This window comes from Eschrichtius robustus, chromosome 12 (genome assembly GCF_028021215.1).
Source record: "Eschrichtius robustus isolate mEscRob2 chromosome 12, mEscRob2.pri, whole genome shotgun sequence".
In the NCBI taxonomy this organism is placed as follows: Eukaryota; Metazoa; Chordata; class Mammalia; order Artiodactyla; family Eschrichtiidae; genus Eschrichtius; species Eschrichtius robustus.
In genome coordinates this window covers 93100878-93127867 of record NC_090835.1, presented here as the reverse complement: position 1 = coordinate 93127867, position 26990 = coordinate 93100878, and the positions used below count along the sequence as shown (strand labels likewise).

Sequence of the window (26990 nt, the reverse complement as noted above, 5' to 3'; positions counted from 1 at the left end):
TATGAATTTTACATAAAACAGATTAATATTATATGTCATGGTGAAATTTTAAATACTCCGTGCCCATGCATTTTTAATATTTACGTGCTCTAATTTAATGCTGAAGGCAATTGCATTTCTTGAGCCCACTTTTGCATCTAGATGGGTAAAAGAAAAACCCTACGACGTTTTGGTTTTACTTATACGTCCCTTCACCAAAAATCTGCATTTGGCCTTCTTTTTCTCTTTTTTTATCCCCCCCCTAAGCTTTAACGTTTTAAAAACAGGAACAGAAAGCCTCCGCATTCCATTCCATCATTATGGTTTCGGCAATTGTGAAAAGGCGAATAAAGAAATGGAGGGGGAAAATAGAGAGAAGAACGAACGTGCCTTCTTGAACAGCGTCCTTCTTAAGGCGCTGGAATCCCAGGGATGGAGTGACGGGTGGCGTAGGGTCCCTGGGTGCCGCGCTGTTCGGAGTGACAGAAGAGCCTCGACCAGGGCCCAGCGCTCCCTCAGCCGCCTAAGCCGGGGGGAGAGTGAATTCCAGCCGCACATTCCCGCAGTTCTATCGCAGGAACTTCTCCCTCTCTTTTCCCCTCCCTAAGGCACACACCAGCCTGGCCCGACTCCCACCCAGCTCTCTTTTCTCAGAGCCCCCACCCACGGCGTTGACGGAATGGAGTGCCCTTCCCATTGGCCCGAGCGCCATTCCCTGAGGTGGCACCGTCCGCCTGATTGGCTGGCCACTCCCGAACCCCGCCCACCCCTCCACTCGGGTTGCCCAGCTCCCGCCCCCCAGCATCTCCCGGAGCCCCAGCCCCCGTCGCCTCCCTCCGCGCACCCGCTCGCGAGCCCAGCGCGGCTCTGCTCCCTCGCCCGGCGACACGGCCAACGCGCTGGCCCCGCCCCCGTGGCGCGCGGCTTATAAATACAGCTGCGCGGCGGGCCGTGCGAGAGCGTAGCGGAGGCGTGGTTGTGAGTCGGTTCTCGGAGCTGGGAAACCTCGGGCTCGGGGGAGCGCAGCGGCGGGGGTCGGGTTGGAGGTCCGAAGGGAGTGACTAGGAAACCCAGTGGGCTGCTTTCCTTACGGTGCTTTTGATTTTTCTTGCCTTCTGGTCTCGGCCGAGTGTCGCCCATTGAGCAGAGATCCCCTCGCAAAAACCCGGAGCGACCCTCCCGTCAATTGTTGGGCGCGGAATCGCCGAGAGCTTCGCGGTGCCCCGAGCGCGGACGAAGCGCGCGGGGCGCGAAGGCAAGGGGAGCGGAGCCGGTCGCGGGCGGGGGCCTGGAGCTTGCCTGCCTCCCTCGCTCGCCCCACCGGGTCCGCTCGCGCAGGGCGCGCGCGATGAAGGCGGTGAGCCCGGTGCGCCCCTCGGGCCGTAAGGCGCCGTCGGGCTGCGGCGGCGGGGAGCTGGCGCTGCGCTGCCTGGCCGAGCACGGCCACAGCCTGGGCGGGTCGGCGGCCGCGGCGGCCGCGGCGGCGGCAGCGCGCTGCAAGGCGGCCGAGGCGGCGGCCGACGAGCCGGCGCTCTGCCTGCAGTGCGATATGAACGACTGCTACAGCCGCCTGCGGAGACTGGTGCCCACCATCCCGCCCAACAAGAAAGTGAGCAAAGTGGAGATCCTGCAGCACGTTATCGACTACATCCTGGACCTGCAGCTGGCGCTGGAGACGCACCCGGCTCTGCTGAGGCAGCCGCCGCCGCCGGCGCCGCCGCACCACCCGGCCGGGACCTGTCCGGCAGCGCCGCCGCGGACCCCGCTCACAGCGCTCAACACCGACCCGGTGAGAGGCCGGCTGCCGGCCCGGGGCGGACCCCGTCGGAGTCCAGGAGGGCGGTGGCGGGGTGGTGGGACGCGGGCGCTCCCTTTTCCTCGGGGCAGGGTCGAGAGTGACAATTGCACCCTCCCGCTCCTCCGGCGCCGGGGGCCGCCAGCGGCGGGCTGGGTGCAGCGAGCGCAGGCCGGGTGAACGCGCGGGGCGGGACTAGGGTTGTGCGCACCGTGAGCTGTCAGGTCCAGCCTGTGCCCGGGGAAAGGGGCGTCCCCAGGGCTGTAGGCCGGGGTGGGGGCGTCGGCGGGCCAGCCTGGGTTCCGAGAACGAATCGAGGAAGACCGTGGCGAGTGTGTTGTTCGTGCCTGCTCACCTTTCCTTTGGTGTTCGTTGCTGTTCCAGGCCGGCGCGGTGAACAAGCAGGGCGACAGCATTCTGTGCCGCTGAGCTTAGCTGCCCAGGTGAGCGCGCGTTTCTTTTCTCGTGTGGCCGGTCGCCAGAGACGCCAGTCCCCGGCGCCTTCCGGTGCCAGCCACAGCGGCGTTCTTTGCCTCCAGCATTTCTGAGGGCAAATTCCCAAGGAGGTGGACACCCCTTCTCTTTCCCTGCCACCCGGTTAGTAAGTGAAGCCGTACTTAGTTTCAGCAACTGGGGATTCACTCTAAATGGAGACGGATCAGCTCACGCTCCCGCCACCCCCCGTGCCGCCCCCAGCGACCGGCGGGCTCTAACTGTCCTCTCTCCGCCGAGGGAGGGTACCCTCGTGGGCGTGGTGCCCAATGGCCCCGCCGCGCACTCTGACACCCACGAAAGAGGACGCAGGCAGGGCCCGGGAGTGGATCCCCTCTACGGGCTTCCCGGGGGCCCGCAGCTGCCTGCTCGGCGCCTGGCCGGGCGGCGAACTGCGAGTGTAGTCTGACCCGGTGGTTTGTTTTGGGTTGTTGATCAAGCATGTCTTGAGTTTGGTCGGTGGCGCCAGTTAGTCTGCAGCGGGAAGGTTCACACACCCCCTCTATTCATTCCTCTTCCACAGGTGTGCGGCCGCCTGAGCCCGAGCCAGGAGCGCAAGAAAGGGAGGGGGAAGAGCAGAAGTTAGAGGAAAAGCCACCGGAGGAAAGGAAAAAAACATCAGCAAATCCTAGAAACGTTTCACTCGTCATTCCAAGAGAGGGAGGGAAGAAAAATAAAACTTTCATCCTTTTTTTTTTTTGCACGTTCATAAACATTCTACATACGTATTCTGTTTTGTTTCGTTTATAATCGCTGTAAATTGTACATTTCTGTGTTTTTTGGAGGTGCAGTTAAACTTCTTAAGCTTAAGTGTGACAGGACTGATAAAAGATAAAGAGCAAATCCGACTTTTAGAAACCTACTTTGTGACCAAGGAGCTCAATTTTTGTTTTGAAGCTTTACTAATATACCAGAGCATTGTAGATATTTTTTTTTACATCTATTGTTTAAAATAGATGATTATAAGGGGGCAGGGAACATTCTATTCCCTGCAGGAATGTTACATATTGTATAGTTAACTGAGTGACATTTCATACCATGTATATATAGAGATGTTCTATAAGTGTGAGAAAGTATATGCTTTAATAGACTACTGTAATTATAAGATATTTTTAATTAAATATTTTTTTGTAAATATTATGTGTGTGTTTTTTTTTAATCTATGGGAATATTTCTTTTGGAAAATTATTTTCCAGCTCAGTTGAAGAGCTCTTGGTATCTTGAATGTCTTTTCTGTTTGGCCCGGCTTTTAATTTGTTTTTGTTTTGCCCAGTGTCCTGTAGACTCGGAAGTAACAGTTATAGCTAGTGGTCCTGCATGACTGCATGAGATGTTTAATCACAAAATAAACTTGTTCTGAGTCCATTCAAATGTGTTTTCTTTAACCTAGATTGAAATCTTTGTATTTGAAGCATACATGTTGATAATATGCTTTATCAGTTTTTAAGTACAGGCTTTGATAGTGTAATATATAAAGAGTAAGTGTGTTTTTTGTTTTTTAACTGAGGTCAAAATGGATTCTGAATGATTTTGCTTACAGGATGGGGAAATGCTTGGATCCTTACGAGTTTAGGAAATCTGTTTTAATCAAAGTGAAAAAATGCTTATCATTCTTCATTTTACACTAAAACTTAATGTCACTAAGTTTCATGTCTGTACAGACATTTAAATCATAGAAATGAAAAATGTTCTCTGCTTGCTACCAAAGGACAAACTCTTGGAAATGAACACTTTCTGCTTTCCTTCCTCCAAAGAATATTAATAGGCAACAGTAGGAGAAAAAAATTTGAAAGGCATAATGGCAAATCCTTCAAGCAGGGGTAAAAGTCGATCTTCAAACATTAACTTTAAGTAGACCAAAAATTCTGATGGACCGCATCTAGATTATTTTTTTATAAAAATGATTTTCACTATAGCTATGTTAGTTAACCGCTAAACTACTGTCCAATCTCTTGTGATGTGCAACTTTTACATGGGAATATTAAAGTAGATTTATCTGTCTTGTACTGTGATTTCTGGTCTCATTTCTTCAAAACCTTACACTTATTTTTAAGACTTTATTTTCTCTTTAAGGAGGGTAGTGTTTTCTAGGTTAGATAGGACTTTCAGGGCTTGTGAGCATTATGCATTTAATGTGATCAGTACTCTACCCACCAGTTAGACGGAATTTTTAGAGTGAGAGAGAATTAAGTAGGATTTAATTGGGTGCTTTGTAAATAGTCAACTGTGTGTGTAACATGGTCTGTTTGATTTTTAAAAGGAAAGGATTTGTTTTAGATTATAGAAGAATAAAAGTATTATAGACCCAAGGGACTTTTTATGAGGTCAAAGTCAAATATTTATATGAATATGAAATATGGCTTCTCCTAGCCAGTTGAAGTGGCAATATCTCAACAGAAATGAACAAAGTTAATGCTAATAGGTTCAAAAAAATTGAAAGATTTAAAAAGTCTGTCCCCTATCTCCAGTGTGTCATCCCCTCAGCTTTGACATCTCACGGGTCTTAGGTAGTTTTAGAATTTGATGTATTTGATGTTGAGGCTTATAAAGTGAGAGGACTGCTTGTTTAAATGAGGTTTATTTTTATTTTTGATATTATTCATTCTTGTCACACATCAAGAGGAAAACACAAGAGCAGTGCTGGAATTCCAAACCTGAAGAATTCTAACGATTGCATTCGTTGTTATTAAGAAAGGGGACAATCCCTCCTTTTTATTTGGCAGTTTAATTTCAGTAGGAAGCAAGTCACATGTGCTCTGTTGGCTGGAGTTAGGCATCTGTCAGGCCTGAGTACCATATCCCACCTAAATCTAAGCACAGTTTAAACTTATGCTGGGAGACTAGGTACCTCAAAAATATTTTTGAGTTTTGAAGATAGGTGTTGCTCCTTAATTTCATATGTGGGCCATGGAAAACCACTAAAAGGCAAGAAAAGTATTATGCATGTTACATTTGAGAGACTTGGCATTTTCCCCTTGGCCACTCACACAGCATTGGATGTCTCTAAAGAAAGTCACTGTTTATTTTTTTTTAATTATATGCAATTGTATAAGATAGTTCGTTCTGTTAAATTTTGGCTGTGTCCTAACCAAGTAACCAGGTAACAAAAACATTTTGAGTCATGTATGTAGGTAGTTCTAATTATTCAGATATTTGGTTTAACAGAGAAAAATATCCTGACTTACCTCATTTAATTTGTCTACTTTTCATTGTATAGGCACAACCAAAGAGTAAGAATCATTTGAAACCTACAAAGAAAAAAAAAAAAAATCTCGCTGTGGGATGTTGTTTCTCATGTGGTTTTAAAATCCTGAACATCTCAGACATTTTATGTTAAAGGAGGGAAAAGAAAAAACTTTTCATTTCGAAGAACTAATATACTTTGATATTGTATAAACCTTAAGTTTATTGTCAAGATTTAACTGACTTTTTAGAACTTTAAAAAATTTTGACCCCATAATCTATTGTATTAAATGCCTCTATAATAAATCTTCACTGAGCAAAGGGTTCTGAAGTTCGTGGTTTTTAATTGACTTCTACTGAGTTATGCAATTTTTCATTATCAAGAATGGGTCTCTTGATGGATCACCTCAATCATTTACAGCGTTTCTTACCAGGTGGTGAAAAATGTGTCTTGAAAATGGTGATATGAACGGAAAGAAAATCTAGTTTGAATGCTAGGGAAATCTTGTCTACTCTCAGGTGTCTGCTAGGAGAGGAAGCACGAATCCCAAGAAGGCAGCGGAATGATATTCAGGGAAACTAGACTCCCCTCTGCCACACACACACACACACACACACACACACACACACACACACGGTAAATAATGTAGACAGAAAAATTATTTCACAGTAGTTCGGAGCCAAATAAAACTGGCTCTGCCTTTCTAGCTGATGCACTTTAATTATATGTATGTTAATCAGCCCAGATAGCCCTTGGGTCTCAACAGGGCCAAAGACCAACCCCTCCAGGTTTCTGCGGAGGGAAAAGCTTCCCTTTGCTGCTTTGCAAGTCCAGGAAATTAATTTACCCACCTCAGAATTAATCTTAGTAGGGCTGCCCTCAGTAGGTACTCTTCAGACCCAGATTATTTCTTTCAATTACAGCCCATGACATTTTGCTAAAATATTAATTATATTAATTAGAATCATTGCCCAAAAGGTTTTAAAATTGTAATTTTACTTAGAGTTCTACCTTGAGCACTGACACAATAGATACTTGAAAAGATAAAGAAAACTCTTAAAAAGGGAACTAATTTGTTCAAGAGAGACGAACTGCAGTCGTAGAAACTTAATTGAAAATACTTTCAAATTTTTAATGAATTTTTAAAAGTGTGTTTTTGCGTTCAGGTGCCTCCTTCATATTGATTTATATCCTGGCCAGTTCTAAAAAGTTTCGCTTAAGTGCTAAACTCGGGTCTGAACCACGTTGCCAAAGGTTTTCTATACTCACCCAAGCAAAGCAATTCGACAGTCAGCTGCTCAAGGTGGTTCCATCATTCATAAGTCTGCACAGTAAATTCACACATGGGATATGAAAAAGGGGCCATAAAAATTGAAGTTAATTTGAAAAGCCCCTTTGAGTCCATAAAAGAGTAAACACATCAGTTTCTGGGGGAAGAACAAAATGTGTTACGTGTATGCCACGGGCTAAAATGTGATTAAAGAGGAATTAAACTTAAAATCTTTAAATAAAGAGACCGAAGACAAATTTTCTATATGAATCCACTGTATCTGAATGTTTTTTCAATAAGAAATCTCATACTTTAGAAAGAGATTTTCTAAGATATTACAAAAGTATTGGCAAAATATACAAATTTCTGGTGAAACAGGATACCATTATTTGCTTTAAATTACCGTTTCTCAATTCGTGATGCTATAAAGTGCATATCAGCACTTTTAGCATGCCTATTAAATTCAAATTCTAAAATTTTATCTTTCATTCCAAAGTTTAATTTCTAAAGGAGTGTACAGCAGTCCTGCAGTTGTCCTTCGTGCAAATTCATATATTTTAGAATATTTCTTAAATATTTACTTAAATGTTTAAATATTTTCTTAAATATTTTAAGCATTTTCTTAAATATTTACTGCACATTTCATAAGCTTTAGCAGTCAATTGAGAGACTGTAGCTGCGTGTGTGTCTCTGTGTGTGTGTTTACCTAAAAATAGTTAACCAACATACAGGAAAATATCTTTTTAAAAGGTGTTTTGCTCTAAAAAGTAAGTAAACTGTGTTAACCTTCCTCCATTCTCTCTCCACTTTAATTCCTAAGACTGGAGATTTTCGTAAAGATGCACCCTTCATTTTTTGGACAGCTATGAGTTAGCCATGTTATGTTTAAGCATAAAGTAAGATAGAAAATAAAGAGCAAGTAAATCAATTCTCATGTTTATCATATCCTAGAATTTGGTTTAATCTCATAAGTAATCTGAAGAAAAAAAAAAGAATGAAAACAAAAGGGGTACGTACTTATATGTCAAACCTCAGAGAAAGCCAGGGAAACAGACCTAAACTTGTAGACATAAATTTTACACCTTACTTCAGCAATACTTCTTAGAAATACTTTTTGTACATATTGGACCTGAGTCCATGGCCCTAATTACAACAAAGTAGGCTCCTTAAGATAGAAGGCTGTGCAGAATTCATCTTTGCATGCCCTACGGTGCTTAACCAGGGCATGGTAAAGTATCTGTTGCTCTGCATTAAGAATATCCCCTTAACAGTGTATCTATCTTCCCAGAGCGCTCAGTGACTCATTTGCCCCTTCATCTACACTGACTCACAACTGAGCTTCAGCCCAATATATCTAACTGCCTTCTTGTCCTGTCTGCCTCTCAAGTGCAGTAGATTTGAAACAGCATTTTATGGTTTCTGCAAACACGTCACTCTTTCTGAATTCCTTATTGTCTTAGTGAATTTGGGCTGCCATAACAAAGTACTATAGACTGGGTGTCTTAAACGACAAACACTGATTTCTCCCAGTTCTGGAGGCTGGGAAATCCAAGATCAGGGTGCCAGCCAATTCGGTTCCTAAAAGTCACTGCCATTGCTGGATGAACGTAGCAGTCCACGTGCTTCCTTCAGATCCCCACAGTCACACGGGGTGCTTGGCTTCCTCCTTGGAGCTGCACCGTAAGATAGAAGAAGAACCCTGGGCTAGGCAAGGTCTTCTTCCTGCCCCCATGACCTGGATGGAAGGATCCTTCAACTTTCATTTCCCCCCAGTCCTTTCTCTCCTTTACTTCTGGCTGCCCTGAAGCACAGTCTATGCTTCAGCTGCACTGAAGGTCTCGTCCTGCTGGTGCTAGACGGCAAAGCATGCTTATCGCTCTAGTCTTGACAGAGTATGATTGATATCCTGAGTGTTAAGAAAAGAGCAGGCTCAGGAAGGACACACGTGGAACATTGGGGGGGTGGGGGGAGGGGCACCTGCCCAGCCAGCCAAACCAGCTAAGTCAACTTGCCCATCTGTGGGTAGGGCTGACCTATCCACATCCAAAATGGCACGCTTTTTTATGCTTCCCTTCCTCGGTACATGGTGCTACCCCTGCCTGGATCCTTTCACCCCCACTCCCAGTCTAGGCTATAGTTGACCTCCTCACCATCCTGTAAGACCCAGCTGTCCCCTCTTCTGCAAGAAGTATATGCCCCTTCGCCCCCCAAAGAGCTAACACACCCCTTGCTATAGTATAATTATTTTCACATGTCTGTGTTTCCTGTAGCTTCCTGACCCTCCAGGGATTCCAGACCACAAAGTACTAGAAGAACATTCCTGTAACTCTCTGTGCCAGCAAATCTAGCAAATTCTTTGCAACTCAACAGTGCAGTTGAGAGATTTTCATTATCTTTTAAAGCCTTTGGCTGCCTTAAACATGGAAAATAGATGAGCTGTGTGTTCTTGAGAGTGAGGGAGTGTGGTCAGCCTTGGGCAGAGAGAGTTGGAAGGAGAGATTGAGAAGGAGAGAAGAGAGGCTGAACAGATCCTATATCTCCAAGAAAGAAAGAAACATTCCTGATCCCAGCTGGGATAAGTAAACAAAGACACCTCAGTGCCAGAAATGAAAACATGGGGTGAGGAGGGATGGCTACACAGGCGCAGGATGTGATGGGTCTGGGGTGTAAGCCGCAGGCAGGGGGTATTCAGAAAGATTGCATGATCAGGTCTCTGCATGTGTCTTAGGCCTCTGCTCTCTGGTACTGGTGAAGTGACGTGGGTATCATAGATCAGCAGCAAGAAATGCAGTGAATCCTCATGAGTCAGTTCTGAAAGAACAAGCTTGCTGCCAGAATGGGAAACCCTTTTCCAGATGGAAGTTTCACTACCCTTATTATGATCTGGGGCCCTAGAAGCGGAATCGTATGATTAGTAACCTTATTAGTAACTACCTTACTAATCATATGATAAGTAAGCATATGTCTTGTAATATCCCCCAAGTTTTCCAGTGAAGGAGACAAGCCCAAAATGTGAATGGTAGAGTCAGGTCTAGAACCTGGTTTTTCTATCTCTAATCCAGGGCCACAAACCTCAGTATGGATGGATTCTGTTCCAATTCACTCTTAGGGGGTTTAGGTCATATTCTCATCTACAAATTACCTCATGTTCGTTCCTAAAAAGATGGGGTCTTAATCCTAAACAAAGAGTCATTAAATGCAGGACTGATCTGGCGGCCTTTTAAAAAGGAGAATAGAAGTAAAGTACTTTTACAACAAGGATCAAAGCTCTTTGACAAAGGAGCAAAGGCAATTCTGTGAAGAAGGGATAGTCTTTTCCACAAATGACACTGGGACAATTGGATGTCCATGTACCAAAAAATGAACTTGGACTCAGAGCTTACACCTTTCACAAAGATTAACTCAAAATGGATCATAGACTGAAATGTAACGTGGAAAACTGCAAAACTTCTGGAGGAAAACATAGGAGGCAATCTATGTGACTTTGGGTTTGGTGATGAATTTTTAAGTCCAAAACCAAAAGCATGAAAGGATTTGAACCCTGTATTATCCTCCACTGTTATATCCTCTGTTATATCCATTCAACAGAGACCTCATGGTGTGGGAAGGGGTCACGGATTATGTGGCCAAGGCAAAAGACTTGGGTGCTACTCAGAGCTCTACAACAAATTAGCTGTGTCCCCTCAGGCAAGTAACTTTTGCACAGTTCCAATTGCCTCATCTGTAAAATGGGTATATAATAATAATTACCTAGCATAGAGGGTTCTTGAACAATACAAAGAAAGTAACATATATGAAAATATTTTATAAGACAATGGTTATAATTTTGGTATACATTAAAAATCATCGGGAGAGAGTTTTAAATTTTAGATTCCTGAGTTCCACCCATCCCTCCCTCCCCTCCACTGAGATTCTGATTCATCAGGTATAGGGTGGGAACGAGGAATCTGCATTTTAGCTTTTCCCTGGGAATCTAAGACAAGTCTCCCAGGAACCCCATTTTGAGAAACAGTATTTTGTAAGCTGTAAAATGTTATGTAGGTTTCGGCTATTGTTGTCATGCCACGATGGTGTGTTTCTCCTTCTTTTTCACCACTTTCCAATTTTCCAGGAGCTCTGATCAAGTAAAGAGGACGGGGTAATACAATATCAACAAAAGGTCATGGGAATACGATCTAGTGGGAGAAGGGAAGTTCTTACTAGCAGGGGATGAATAGGAGAGAGGGCTTCAAAAGTGAGACCGTGGATTGCGGCTCCTGGGACAAGACTACAGGCAAGACGCTGCGTCCTCCTTCACCCTGGTTCTCATTCCAGTCTCTCCATGACTCAAGGCATTCATAATAACCTACTTTGCTTTACCCATTCCATTAACTCTTAAAATTTCTAAGGAAAGACATAAAAGAAAGAGGTCAGTTTCTACCCTCTTATACATCATTCCAAATCATTACAGTCTGTCATTACATCTACGTGATGACCCAAAAAATGTTTGGAGAAGGTGTGCCTGCACAGGCAACAATGAGCAGTATTACTTTAATGGTAAAGAGATTCTTCTGGATAAACAAATTTAGAAAAAATATTTCGTTTCTCCTAGTATATTATATCATCCTAAGGGACTGCCTTTAACATGATGCAGAAAAACAGTCTAATTGGGCTTGCCCCAGTCGGTTGTGTTTGCCTTAGAACTGTCCTAATTCATGGCTAGCAAATGTTAAAATACCATATGCGTGTAAAATTGGGATACGATACAATTGTACCCTCATTTCATGTAATAGATTTCTTCTTGCTAAAATTATATACGATTTTTATGACTTTAAAAGCAGTAGAGACACTAGCTTCCCTTTTTTCAAAATTGTGAATAAGAACTTTATAAAAGGAAACATTAGTAAGTCTGTGGAATTAGATTCTGAACTCTGCCACTTACTGTGTGGCCTTAGGCAAGGTACTTAACCTCTCTGAGCCTTATTAAAGCTTTCTTTTATAATGGGGTTACAATAGTTAGCAGTAAGAGTTTTTATGAGGATCATGTGTGCAAAGCCCCTAACATAGTGCCAGCCATATGAACTAGTCAGTATATGTTAGTTCCTTTCTTCTAATCATTCTTGCCTCTATTCATATTCTAAGACCTAAAAGTGTACTTGCCCTCTTCCAGTATGAAAATGGGGTTATCAAGCATGAAGGAGCAAGGGATGTGTGCACACTTGGGTCCTCAGTAGGGAGGACAAAGATTTCAACAACGCACAAACCTTTCGGGGAGACCAAGATTTTAAACCTTTTAAGTGCAGAAACTGCTTTCTTTGTCATTTCGTTTTCTCCAGAATAACCCAGGGGTACTCTGCATATAGAAGACATAAATGACATAAATGTGGATGGATGAAGAAGGATTTGAGAAAAGGTGGGAGTCTGAAGAGCAAGAAGGAACTGCAGTGGTGAGAAGGCACTGCAGATAGTGAAAAAGATAGATGATGGTTTACAGGAAATTAAAATGGTGGCCTGATAGCTGTTGATTTTGCTGTTAACATGGTCAGGCGGAAGGCTTGTTTGCTTTTTGATCTATTTTCTGATAGATAGCTAAGTGCTACAGGACTGAGAGAGATGCTGAGGATGGGGGCAGAGGGAGGAACTCCACACATAAACTCCCACATTCAGGGCTCAATAATCTGGCACCCTAATAATATTCTCCTGGTAGAGAAACAATTTTGAAAACCAAAGACATAACACTGGAGTGGTACACAGGATTCCAGGTGGTATTTAAGAGAGAAACAAAAGTTAAAAGCAGCATTAAACTTTGTCTATTTCTTCATAACTTAGAAAAGTCTATCTTTATAATGTATGCTTAACATAATTTCTGGTAGCTATGCTTTGTCATAAACTAAAGCCGAGGTTAATTCAACAAGGGAAAGAAATCAGGGTCAATTGCAATACTTCAGTGAATCATAAAATAAGAATTTTGAAGTAAAATCAAATGTCCTTACTTTACCAAAAAGGAAACTGAGGCTCTGAAATGTAAAAATGTGCCTTTTGTAAAATGACTTAGTGGAAGGTCAGAGCTGCCAGCAAAATTCAGGACTTCCAACCTGCAGTCTCCTTAACTTTATTAAGTTCAATAGATTTATGGTTATTTATATTATCAGGTTCTTATTTGTTGTGATATGAGTATTTCTTTTTTCTTGTGGATCATTTTCTTCCCATGAAAATTTTGTAAATACAGCCATTTTCTTTTTTTTTTTTGTTTTGTTTTTCTTTTTGCATTTTTTATTAATTAATTTTTACTGGAGTATAGTTGCTTTACAATGTTGTGTTAGCTTCTACTGAACAGCAAAATGAATCAGCCATACATATACATATATCCCCTCCCTTTTGGATTTCCCTCCCATTTAGGACACCACAGTGCATTAAGTAGAGTTCCCTGTGCTATACAGTATGTTCCCATCAGTTGTTGTTGTTGGGGTTTTTTTTGCATTTATAATTTGAGGATTGACTGGAGTCATTCCTGAGAGAGCTATGTTCAGGAGAACAAAACTATTTTTTTGAAATTCTAGAGATGACTGCTCTGGAAAAGAGAAATGTATCATTTTGCCTAGAGTTATTTTGAGGTGAAGGATCTCATGATTACTCTGGATTATATTATTCTACACGTAGACTCCAAGGATACCTACAAAAGCTCCAGAAGTCCTTAATGACCCTATGGGGCACTAGAGACCCTATCAATTTTTTTTATCAATTTGCAGCTCTAATTTCATGACGTGTGAAACACTAGTAAAAAATAATCTCCTGCCTCAATATTTTAAAGAATACAAAGAAATACACAATAACTGTAGACCAGTTAGCACTTGCCAAGTCTGGTTTTTATTATAATACATCAGAAGAGAATCCTCTGTTTGCCAACATCTGTAAAGGGGCTGATTTCCTCAGCTCCATAGTAATTGTTTAATATTAAATCAGTCCACAATTTTAGGGCATGTGTCTCAGAAACCCTTTGTCTAGCATCAGTTGTGTACCTAGACAGTATAGCAGCTGTTAATTTTAGGTTATGGGAAAGAAAAAACAACATGCATTTTCCCAAGTCTCAATGGACATTCTTCACAGTGTAATCTAACTTGCTGATGGAGTAAAAAACCTTTAATTCTTTCTAGAAATCTAAAATGTGCTCAAAATAAAGAAGGTTCAACTTTTAAAAGGCAACATCTTCTAGATTCTTTTCGTATTTGATGCTTTCTTGGTAGATGACATGATTTTAAAATGCTTTTAGTAAAAAAAGATCGAGAATGAAAATTAATTACTTAAATCCAGGTCAAACGTTTTTAAAAGACTATTATGAGCCTTGCAATATCATTTCAGGGTTGATTTTAAAAAGAAGATTCCTTTCTGTTCACTGTTTGTCCCTGCCAAACGACACAGAAGAATTTCTCTGGGAGGCTGTGTTTGGAATCAACACCTGATTACTACTCTTTTTAGGAAACAGGATCACAAAGAAATGATCCTAGGGATGAAATCCTAACACTTTAACTCTGCAGGATTGGGTTGAGGACGGTGCTTTGCTTTTAACCCAAGTGCTTCAGGCCTCTTCCCCTTCCACAACGTTTTCTCCTTCTCCACCCCACCTGCCCCCAGCCTCCCTGAAACCCCAGTCTCCAGGGAGCTGGGGCCTGTCCTTCCCATCATACACTTTCTTCTGGAAGCACTGGAAAATCTCAAAGAGAATAAGAGAATCACTTTCTTCCATATTCTGGGAACCTCAGTCCCTGTGGAATTTACCAGGCAGGGAGAGACTGTGTACTCTCCGTGGGGAAGGTCCTGCTCATTTCAGAATATCAGCAAAAGTACTTACAAGGCAGCAAAAGCATACAGGCAGTCTCTCCACCTCACCCTCATGGCCATTTCTCCTGTACTTCGGCCTTGACTTTGCTGACATCGGCATCACAGGTTTTAAACCACTAAATAACGTGGTATGAGGCTGCCGTGGTGGGCAATAGGCCCACACTTGCCCTCAACATCACCAAAGCTCATTAGATCCCATGAATCAAATATTTGCTTCGACGTTAAACACACAGTTCCAGAAACACAAATTTCTGGCTCAGCTAACCCTTGCAGGACGGGAGTTTTGATAAACCAGCAGATTTTCCTGCTGACATTCCTCAGGTTACACACTTTCCTGGTCCTACAGGCAGTGTCAGTTATCTGCTGCCCTCTTTTGAATTTTAAGGCACACTACACTCATAAATAGGGCCTATTGCCTGCAGGAACCTCTTCTGCCTGTCTAGGGGAAGGTGCAACCTTTTGGCTTAGTTTTCTGATGACCAGCAAGGGCTGTTCCAGTGCGGCCAGAATAGTACTTTAACCACTTCTGCTGGTTTTCTTCTGTGGCGACAGCAAAAACCATTTTCTACAACAAAAGCAGCAAATGAATGATAAGACATGCTATTGCTCCGTTTCGTTTTCTTTTCTTATCTTAACTGAATTTATCACCTGGACCAGTGTCCCTCGGGGCTGATCTGTTTATTCCCCTAAAGTACTCACATACAATTCTGGCTATAAGGATCCTGAAAGGAAGACATGCCTGAATACATTCCATATGCCTGTCCAGCTGAACACGTCTGTCCTTCTAGGACAATAGCCAGGTTGACGTCCTCACAAAGGTGACAGGGTCACGGAGAAATCAGAAGGTCTTGCAGGAAGTTAGACCTGCTGGGCTGGGTACAGCTCATTAATACCACCTTCATCCTGTCCCCCTCCTACCTGCCCACCACCAGCTGCTCTCCGCTGTGATTACATCATTCCCCCAAGCCATTTGTATAATGGTTTCTTCCCCCAAGCCTCCCTGTTAGCATGTCACCACTCTGTCCTCATGCCCCTTGGTCATCTCTCCTGCTTCCTTGTACCAAACGAAATATGAAGGAATAGGTGAGAATATGCTCACTGAAAATAAAACAAAAGAAATGATTGTCATCTTTTCCTTCAAAATCACAGGAGTTCTTTGGAGGGCAAGAAGATGGCAACAATGAGTGCTCAGAAAAATCATGAGAAACTATGTCTAAGGATAAACGTTCTGTCAGAAAGTTGATTTCTGTCCATTCTTCTATGGCAATCTCTCTGTCTCTCTGTCTCTGTCTTTCTCTGTCTGTCTCTCTCGTGCTTTTTTGAGCTCCCCCCCACCCCCATAGCCTTTTCAGATTTGATCATAAAACAACTTTCCCCTTCGACCTCTTTGCCATGGCAGTCTCATATTGAGAATGGCTGCCCTCTGACCATGGAGATGGGAGAAGTGATCCCACTGTAGCTCCAGGTGGGAAAAAGAATGGATGATAGTATCTTCCCCCAGCCAGAAGAAATCCCCAATTTGTCTGATGGCCCAATCAGGCCACTAGAACATTAAAGTGCACCAAACATTCAGAAGCCCTCACAAACCATTGAGCAAATGTCCCTCTGCACCAGGGCTGGCTTCCTGGGTGTGTAGCCTGTGGGGCTGTTCAGGGTTCTGCCCTTGGAAGAGCCTACACTTAGTTTAATGCTTTGCTATCACTGTCTTGAAATTCTTCAGAATTTTTGAGCATGGAGCCGACGTTTTCTTTTGGCACTGGGCCCTACCAATTGCATATCTGGTCCTGCACAGCCCAGTTCTGAGGCATCCTATTTCCTCCTGAAATGGTGGGTTGAGAAACATTTTGGTTTATTCGGGGGGTGGAATGACCTGAGCTTTGCCTTGTACCTGCATCAGTTCTCTTAGCTAGAACGCCCGCTTGCAAGGGTAATGCTGCGGGGCTGCCTGGCAGCTCCATTCCCAGGGCCAGCAGGCTTGGTCAGCTGTGGAAAGAGAAAGTTTCCATGGAGAAGTGTGTGATGCGCCTGGAAGGAATCATCATGGCAGGAAGAAAGATGCTGAGAAATTCTGCATCAGGGAGACAGTTCAGTAAAAAGAGAGGTTCACAAAAAACTCCCAGGGGTCATCCTATTGTGTCTAGAAGGGAGAGACAAGAAACATCGTTTCTTCCAGATTCTTCCTTTTCAACTGAAGCCACAAGGCCCCTGGCAAATACTCAACGATGTTTTTTATGTCTCCTACTGTTTACTCTGAATTCTTCCTGAGCTGTTGCAGAAAAGCACTATATCAACACAATTTACTTCATTACCATGCCACGTCATATATCTTCTGTTCACAGTAGGTTGACACGGCACTGCGGCACTGCGTTTGTGTAGGAGCATATATGGAGACATATTATCACAATTGCTGGGGAATAGTATTTATTGAGTTCCCACTACCTTATTAGAGGCTACAAACAGAACTGTGAGGACACATATAACAATTTAATAACAGGCAGAGAAAAAAGATACTTTCTATTTAATTCAGCAGGCAGAAAAACAAAACAAAACAAAACAAAAATACTTGATATTTCCTCTCCGTGCCTGCTGGAAGGTGGCAAGAAAGACCTCTAAAGCACATAGAAAGCACTTATCTTTGTTCATTCCCCAAAGAAGAATAGATCAGTCAGAGCTCTGATGCTGTTTTAATAATGTACAATTTACAATTCATTGGTTACCAGGCACTCACAGTATAATTAATTTTACAGACCGACCTGTTCAGCAGATCCACGTGGTTTTGTACAATATGCGGGGAGGGGGAGCAGTGACACCAGGAGGAGGGGGGCTGGTGGTGGGGAGCCGGGGGGTGGGGCGGAGGCTGAAAGGAGAAAGCCATCTTCCCTCCTCTTTCAAAGTAGCTGAGTCCTGCCCCAGCTGCGCAGATGGGCAGGCAACTGCAGGCTGTAGGAGAGATTACGTTTGATGCACAAATATCTCCCCACCAAAAAGTTCTGGACCAGCAAAAAATACAGTCTTCGTGGGTACCGTATTCAGTCCTCTGGGAAGATCTCACTAAGGAAGCATGGTGACTAAACCACGGAGCTACACAAAGCATCACACTTAGGAGGGAAGCTACCTACTTCTTAACTATACTCTTCCATGAATAAAATTTAAGCTGCATGTGATCACTCTCTCCCTTCCAAAAGTGTGTAGCAAAGGCAGGAGTACCAACTGGGGGTGGAGAGGTTGGGGGAGGAGAGACAAAGATTCCCTGACTGTTTTCATGACTCTCCAGAGGGCCATCATTTACCTGAAGAGGCCTCTGGAAATTAACAGAATTCTCAAAGCCAAATAACATTCACATGAAATGTGTCTAAGTATATTTCTGATCAATGACCTGCTTTGTTTTTAAATCTCTGCTCTGAACCTTTTGGATTTCCCCAGAATATACAAAATGCTTTCAGCTTAGAATCAGTCTGTCCAAAAAGGAGAATCTGCTCAATTGTTTATTGCTGTCCTTAAAAACAGAACATTAAAAAAAAAAAAAAAAAAAGGTGCAGATGAGCTCAACATACTTCTGTTTATTCCTGAAGTCTGTTTTTCTCCTTATTGTGGATTCTAAGGCCCCCAGCATGGGACTCGAACACATGCAGGGTAGAGATTCTGCACCAGCACCAAGTCATAACCACTTGGGTTGTCATGTCCCGTGCAGTATGGAGGCCAAGAACTTGGGCTTTACAGGTGTACAGACTGGGATTCAGACCTTGGCTTTATCCCTTGCTAGCTATTTTGTTGGAAAAGTCATTTAACCTCTTGAGGCCTTAGTTTTCCCATCGATAAAAATACAGTTGAAAACATTTATATACCTCACAGACTTGTTGAAGGACTAAGGGAGATCATTTGCATACACTGGTCAGCATAATACCTTATTTTTGGTGGGTGTGGATAGTAAATGGTCATTACGATTCTGTTGATGTTATTTAGTCATGATTAGTCATTTTGCTACGTTTAGCTTTTTGCTCTTTTTAGCAGCCCAGATAATAAACCAGAGGAGACACCGATCAACATTGCTTCCATCTGAGCTCTGATGCTGACACAATGGCCATGCTTTCTAGTCTCCCATCAGGTTAAATGGGGGGGGGGGGTGAAGCTCTGTGATCATTTCGAATATTCACGCCTAAAATAATCCCACTGAGTAGCCTGAACTTCCCTTCATTGGAATTCCAAATGGGTTGCTTAACAAGGTGGGATATCGTCTCCATTAGCACATTAAAGTGCTTTCCACACCTGAGACAAAGCAAGTTCAGCAAGGGAAGGAGGAAGTAGGCAGCATAATGAGGGCGTTTGGTCAAAGACAAGTTCCAGAGCCTCCTAGTCGGTCCCCAACAAGGCTCCTTCAGCCTGGTGTTGCTGGAGCCAACAGAACGAGACCTAGTTGGTTCAGGAGCAAAGGAAAGCTTCATTCTTGAATCCAAGAACGGAGAGCGGCGCGCTCACGCTCTAGAGCGCATGCTCCTCCCCACAAGCCGTGGGCGGGGCTGCTTTATAGGGTTCCCGGCAGCGGGAGGTGGGGCAGGGGGTGGGATTGTCCTGGGCCAGGCGCAGCCGTGCTGCTCATAGCTCCAGATCGCAGCGCCGGAGCAGTGTTTCTGCACACGGCCCCCCGCCGCCGTCTTGCATTGAGGTGTCACGGGCAGCACTTCTGCACACGGCCCGCTGAGCTGTGTCTGGTGCAGCCATTTTGCGCTGGGAACTGCCGGTCTGAAGTGCCAGGTGCAAGGCCTCTGCACGCGGCACCCTGTAAGCAAGTTAAACCAGAAGGACAAAGGAAAAGAAGAAAACAGGTTAGACTTTATTACCCAGATTGTATTTTTTACTTGCCGGGAATTGTTAACAGGCTTTGCTGGTGACAATTAGGCCAACCGTAAAGAGACAGCTTCACCTTTGATGGGCGTTCAAGTTAGGGAAGTGGAGGTAGGTGGGTTTATAAAAAGACTGGAAGTCCCTGAGAGAAGAACAGAACGTAGGACACAATCACTTACGTCTATTGAGTTTAATATTTTCTGGATACGCTCCTCAATGCTTTGCATGTGTTAATTCAATTAATTTCTCATAATTAGGTTACGATCCCCGTTTTACAAATAAGGAGTGTGAGGTACAGGGAGGGTCAGTCCAAGCGGACAGCTTCTTTTTTCCTGTCAACCCAAGAGTCAGCTCTGCCGCTACTAAGACCTTCAGGATAGGTGTTCTACTCGGGGCTGGGGCTGAAATGAGCAATGGCTTAAAGTATTACTGTGAGATTATAAATTATAGCAACCTATAGTTGGAAGCCTGGGGAAAGCTGGTAGAACACTGTCAAGCCAGGATGGTGGGAGGGGGGGCTCTGAAGAGCTAGAGAACAAGTAGTCCTGAGAAGATGCCCAGAGCCCCGCTATATAGCACTCGGGACCTGTCTGATGGGGACCCATTAAGGGTGTTGAGAAGAGGGGGGATTCTTCTCATGTGCCTGTTTACTAGTAGCTCTTCCCCCTGGGGGCTACAGACTATTCTGTGCCCTTCTGTTTTAGTTGGATGCTTGTGGTTAGGGCAAAAGAGACCCATTCAGAATACAAGAAAAGGGGACAGAGTGTTGTTGTAGGGATACCCGCAGACTGGAACTGGACCGTGAACTGCAAAACTCTTTAGAAATCAGTGAGGCTCCAGGGATCAGCTACTCTTCCGTTCAAAGGCAGTATCATCTCTTTCTGCCCACGGCTCGTCATTTCTCAACACATCTGTGCCATCTCTCTTGCTATTTCTTTTCTATTATTTGCTGCCTTTGCTTCGTCAAGGTTTCCAGTGCCCCTAAACATGACCCACCTGGGCGTCTCCTGCCCCAGCTCTACCCCAAGCAGTGCCCCTTCCCACCATTTGAACATACTTCTTACAATGTCTTAGTTCGTATTTCCAAGAGAGAAAAGCTGATTGACTCAGTTTGAATTTTTTCTGAAGAGTTAACAGGTGCTGTCCAATTTGAGAGCTTTCTGTTGTGCACTAGGATACCCACACCTGTCCCAATTAGCTGTGAGACAGGCAGTGTGGGTAAGGGTTAGGGTTATGGTACAAAACGTGGGCCTGGAGGCTGGTCCTTCTGCAGTGGCTCTGAAGAAGTCAACTTCCATTCACAGAGACTCCGTCCAAGGCAGGCATTGCAAATCATCCTGGTGCACCTCTAGACCCACGTCTATATCTAGCAGTAGCACCATACTCTCAGAGGAGGGTCACAGGGGCCTGGAAGGAGGCTTCAATTCAGCAGAAAGCTGCCCAGCAACTTCCTCTGGAATTTTAGCGTACATTTCCAATTTCTTCTTGTTTTACCTACTCCTCAACGCCTGCTGAGTGTCACCTGGGATCATCCTCAGAATACACACGTGTACTCATGTGCACACGTTGGGGTAAGCCTCTGCTCTTCTCCATCAGTCCCTGACCTCAGCCCAGCTCTGGATCTGCTCACACTCTTCTTAGGGGGCTTTGGTACCTGCTCTAGGTCCTGCCCCGCATCTTCTTCTAGCTTAGCTACTCTCTTGTCAGGGCCAGTACCTTGGAGGAATTCTCATTTTCTGGACTGTACAATCTATGACAGATGGACAAATACGTTTTGCTGTAAGGGCACATTGGGTCACAAGTAATATGGATCTGACGTCTGTCAACTGTCTAGAGTGAGTTTACTCAACAGCATAGGTTAGTATGATTTCAGCCAATTTTGTCACTAGTCCCTCCTAGTTGCTGCTTGTCACTCACACACATCACATCCTTAGGGTTTGTTTTGGTTTGTGGCAAAAATAAAATACAACAAAACAAAAATATCTCCTACCAAGCTAAGCTTCATTTGGGTTCAATTAATCCTTCTTAATATTTTCATTTCCATCTCACTCTTTCTGTGGAATCTTTTTTTTTTTCCTTTGTCCATTTTTTTCATGTCCAGCCTCTTTCTTGCTTTGGTTGTCTAGATCTCCTGATAATCATTTATTCCATGGCAACTCCCTCATCTACCCATCTGGCTCAGCAGGATACAGTTTATTTTATTTATTATTATTTTTTTAATTGCCTTTAATACTGTACAGTCACATCTGATTTTTTTTTTCCCAAGGCAACTGTCAGGGGCATCCTAAGTGTCTCCAAAATATAAGACCCTGATTTACATTGGGCAGCAGATAAATTTGATCCTGTGGGGAAAGATGGTATCTTTTCCTGCAGGAAACAAGCATCACATACAGCTTTCTATACGGGCACGTTAGGACTCTGGTGTGATTTATAAAGTGCTAGGATGACCCATTGCTCCTCAAAAGACCCTTTTGCATGTCTTCTAACTCAGTGATTCTCTATCTCACAGGGAGGTTTAAAAACTGTGGATGCCAGACCCCCACCCAGACCAGTTAAGTCAGACCCTCTGGGGTTGGGGTCCAGACATAAGCACTTTTTAAAAGATTCTCTCAGTGGTTCTAATGTGCAGTCTTAGTTGAGAACCCTTCCTTAGTTCAATAGTTTATAAACTTGGCTGTACTTTGGAATCACTAGGGAGCTTTAAACAATACTGATGGCTGGGTCTCACCCTTGGAGATTTTGACTTAATTGTTTTGGCCTGAGTTTTTAAAAGCTTCCCAGGTGATTATAATATGCAACCAAAATTGAGAACCAGTACCTTAATGGATGCCTAAAATTTCAACATTAAGCCATCCACCTATCACTTAAGTTTCTGATTGATACACAAAAAAAGACTTGTCCTTGGGAGAAAGATGATGCTTTTCTTAATTACTTCTATCTTAGTGTGAATGTGTTCCAGAAGTAGGATTGCCAGATTGAATAGAGGACTCCTGGCTAAATTTGAATTTCAGATAAACAAATAATTTTTAGTATAAGTATATTCCATGTAATATATGGGCATATGTATACTAAAAAAAGATTTATTCATGGCTTTATCTGAAACTCAAAGTTAACGGGGCATCCTGTATTTTTATTTGCTGAATTTGGTCAGTCCTATCCAGAAGGCTTTCCAAGAGCAGGTTGTAGGAGTGGGGTGTAGAAAAACCAGAGAGAGAAACATAGAGACTCCGAGGGGAGGGCACGAGGAATACTGTAGAAAGACCACAAAGCAAAGAAGGGCTATGCCGAGCACAAATTTACTTGCCTTGTCAAACTCGCTCAAGTACCGTTCTGCCACATCTTTGTAAAAATCAACATAATCTTCCCTACCTTATCAGTCTAGGTGGCGGAAGGGCCTGAGAATGCATTAGCCCTCAAGACTTCACTGGGACCATGCACAACAGCAGACATCTTCAGGCTAGAATCCCTTTCCTGCTCAGGCAAGAGCAAGACAGAAGAACAATGCATGGCTAACTTATTCACTAATGTTCTAAATTTTTTAATTTAGAATTCTCTATATTTAGAATTATAAATTTATGAAAATTCTAAATATAGAATTAATTAAGAATGTAATTTAATCTCAGTATAAAATTTAATTATACTCAAAGCTTTCAAAATGTCTGGCTTTGACTTATGATAATTGTAACCTGCTTCCAGAAAGTTAGACAGAAAAAAAAATGCCTTCAGAATTAGAGAAAGAAGGTAGATATGTAAATAAATACGATAAAGACTTCCTAAACTAAATTCCCAGTAAACCTATTATAAAGTCTTATATTCCTGTGTACTCTAATCCCATCCTCCACATAAATTCACCTGTCATTTTTTTTCAAGGACATTTTTTATTTTACTTTTCTTTTGAACTCTTCCCTTTCCATTTGTAAGTACCTAGGAGGTTTTCCTCTCACTGGTTTCCAGGTTATCCAACAGACTGTATTACATCTGGTAACATGAAATGTCGGTGCACCTAGGAGAACTGCATCTACATCCAGAAATCCCTCCTTAGATTCCTGAGATTCAACATATTTTACCCTATTAGGTTACCAGGGTTTAGAAAGACAAGTATATTTATCCATAAACATCTTTTCATTTCCCAGTTAAGATGGTATTTAGATTGTTAAATCTGACTAAGCATGAAGTCAATATCCCAGAAGAAAATGGGAGACATTCGTTTGTCTCGAGTAAGTTCCACAGAATACCTGGGTACATAGTGAGTTCTTCTTAGTACATCCTTCCACTCCTCCCAACCCCCCTTCCTACTCCCAATCACCCCTTCCCACCGTTTATGTTCCTCATTTTCTCTTACAATAACCTCATTGTCTTATCTGACAACTCCATGGAATGGCACTTCCCAGGTGTCTTTGAGGTCAGTCAGCCCTGGATCTAACTGCTGCCTGAGACACATATGGCCTTGTGACCTTTGCATAACCTTCTCTTAAAATGGAAATGGTATTGCCTTTCCAAAGATCATCCAAACAAGAAAGTCAGGAAAATGCCCTTGGCTTTCCAGCAAAACTAAAGAGACTAGTACTCTATTTCGTGGCAGGGCAATGCAAATTAAGTGTTTAAAACAAGGGACATTCTTCTTTCCTTTTGCAGTGGGCATGCCAAACCTCCCACTGACATTGCCCCATCCCAAGGATATAGCTAAGTAGATAGGAGCTCTTGGTTTGCAATGAGAACATCAAGTAACATTGCTGTCCAGCTTATTGATACCTCCCAAATCGACTTCTTGCAGGATCTCTTCCCATCTCTCCCTCTGCATAAAATTTAACCCACTGAAACTCAGAGGTGCAGACCTAGGAGCTGAGCTAACCACCAGGAAGGGTGCATCTGCTCAAGTAAGGAGATGCCAATCATTTTAAGACCTGTTGGGCGAGCTTATCAGGTTCCAGATTTCTCCAGTATAAAATGCCTGGCGGTTTCAAGGATTGAGATAAGCACAGCTGTAATCTACTATGATCCAGAGCTTATTCACAGATCACAGCTGTGTAATTTCAGGTAACATGCTTCCCTTGTTTGGATTTGTTTAACATTGTTAAATATATAGTCAGACCATCTGCACAGTATTTTTTTTAAATTGGAAATTACAACCATAACTTCCTTTTTATATATCAATAAACTAAACAGCAAAATTTCAAAGGGATCCTTCTGCACCAAGCACAGAAGCAGAATGCCTGTCCCACGCCACACCACTGCCTAATTGCATACTAATTGGACAAACGTGATTAAATATTTCAAGATCTTTACTAATTGCCTCTATTTTAGCTTTAAAATTTGCTTGCCACCAACAAATTTAATGACACTGGTGTCTAGTCATCAGCAAAAAGCCCAAGAGTTGCTCTTTAAAATGTACCTAGTCAGAGTATTTACTGATTGTGCATTGTTTCCAATGTAGCTTAATTAGAAATCCAATCAGTTTGCTAAGTCTAATTATACTTGATTTGTAGATTCAGACTATGATACATAATGAAGCCAAGCAGCTAACAGTAAACGTGCCTGAAATGTAACAATAAGAGAAGTATTTTTTTTAATGTATGTCTTCTCACTTTAGAAAATCAAATAATACACATGATCTTTCATGATGGGGATTTGGGAGGTTTGAGATTTTCAAAGTTTCCATGAGCCGGATTCCAATTCTATTGGTAAAACCTGCTTGGAAAAATGGTCAGAAAATATTTCTATGTCTCCATATTAAAGATTAAAAAGAAAAGAGAGACAACTGCTTCCTTCACATTGACTCTGTGAGAAACTTTTGTGGAATTATTTCACAGAAGTTGCCTTGATGAAACTGGTATGATTAAAATGGACACATTCATGTAGTTCTTACTTTTTAAAAATTTGCCTTCCCAGATATTTGATTTAACTATCTCAGAAAATGCCTTATCCAGTACCTAAAAACCACAGTGTTTATATAAGCATATATTCAAATACGTTGAGGGTATAATTTTGTATGTACACAAAATTTTACTGGGAGGAAATACTTCTAAATGTATTATTGCAGATCTGCAATAATTTGCAACCGATTATTGGTCTGTGAAAACAAGCCATGTGAAGTAGAGAAAAGAAAAGAAGCTTTTAAAAAAAATCTTAATGCAGATTAAGATGCCAATTACCACTGCCTGAATCATCCAAACAATTTGAGGCAGTGGAAGTTAGAAGGCACTGAATACCCGCCCACCTCTCCACATCCCAGAATCCACGCATTTCCGTGTTGGCGTGCAGGATGCAGACATGCTGCAAGTACAAAATGGGCCTGGTGCTGAGAACTGCCCATCTCACCTTACAATTGTCACCTACCAAAAACGGCAGTGTTTTGGAACTGGAAGGATGCCAGTGATAATGCTGGTTCAAAACAAGCCTCAAGAGTCATGGTCATTTCACTTTCACTTTGAACACAGTTGGGAGAAATCAATAGATGAATTAGAATGGAGGGAAATGGGTAGAAAAGAAATGTGATTTTTAAGCTTTTGGGATAACATCATAAACATTAATGAAGGATGATTCAAAACATCCTGAAACTCTAAATTAATTACCGTTGACTGTTCAACAATAGACTATTACTTTAACACAGTTATCTTTCCTTTAATGTAAAGCTTATCTTTTTATAACAATGTAGCCTAAAAGAAACATGGAAATAGTCTTAGATGAAAGGCTCTGTAGAAGTGCAGTGTGAGCGGTTTTAATTTTTGCATTAAAAATTGATCATTTACATTTATTTTGGTGTTGCTTTTAAAAGCTGTGCAATAAAATTGCTCCACTGTGAGGGTGTGTATATGTGTATATGCATGTATGTGAATGTGTATGTATTTTAATACTCTGACAAATACGTAACTTTTTTCTCTCTCCCTTTTTGAAAAGCATCTCATAGCATGTACTGAGCCTGGAGGGTTTTCCTTTGCTCTCAGTTCTTTGCCTTTTGACACAACTCCAAATCAACACGGCCTCTAGCCAAGATCCTTATTTTTACTCTTCTGTGTGTAGCTCTTATTTTCCCTGTGCTCTGGTGTCAGGCTTTATTAATTTCTCAAAATTTAAGCAAAAATGCCAATTAGGGAGTTGGTTTTCTCCAATCAGAATTCATCACACTGACCTTTGGGTTAACACAGAAAGTCCTCATTGGATGTGACACTATGCAAAGCCTCTTCTTTACCTTCCTTTCCAAGGAAGGATTGCTCTTCGAATATTGCCACCGAGATATTCAAACACAGTGAGGTGTGGAAGCTGGGGGGAGTCAGAAATCCTCTTATTTCTGAAAGCCGAGGCAGGTTATTTCCCCATCTTCCTTACCTGATTGAGGTGGGAGAAAGTAGAGGTGTAAATACAAAACCTGAACTTGACTGCAGAATGGCTAATCAAAAGCATAAGTTGACGACCATCTCACTCGCCTAGAATAACACGGTTTCTGTTATTTATTTGACATTAACTGAACCAGGATAATGTTTTTTACATTAAGGCAAAAAAAATAAATAAAGGGCAGTACAGATCTTCACAAATGTCTAGAAAATCAGGAAGGAAAAGAATCACCCAGTGCAGTCGTCTTACTTTTTAAATGCTGGAGAATTTTTAAAGGA

General features: G+C 42.7%; 1 protein-coding gene across 1 annotated transcript; it reads left to right on the top strand.

Moving 5' to 3' along the window:
• The first annotated feature begins 864 nt into the window (after window positions 1-864).
• Window positions 865-4272, top strand: ID4 (inhibitor of DNA binding 4). The gene is made up of 3 exons (XM_068558872.1): window positions 865-1768; window positions 2159-2217; window positions 2790-4272. The coding sequence occupies exons 1-2, from the start codon at window positions 1328-1330 to the stop codon at window positions 2201-2203; spliced, it is 486 nt and encodes a 161-aa protein (XP_068414973.1). The 5' UTR covers window positions 865-1327; the 3' UTR covers window positions 2204-2217; window positions 2790-4272.
• Window positions 4273-26990: the final 22718 nt, after the last annotated feature.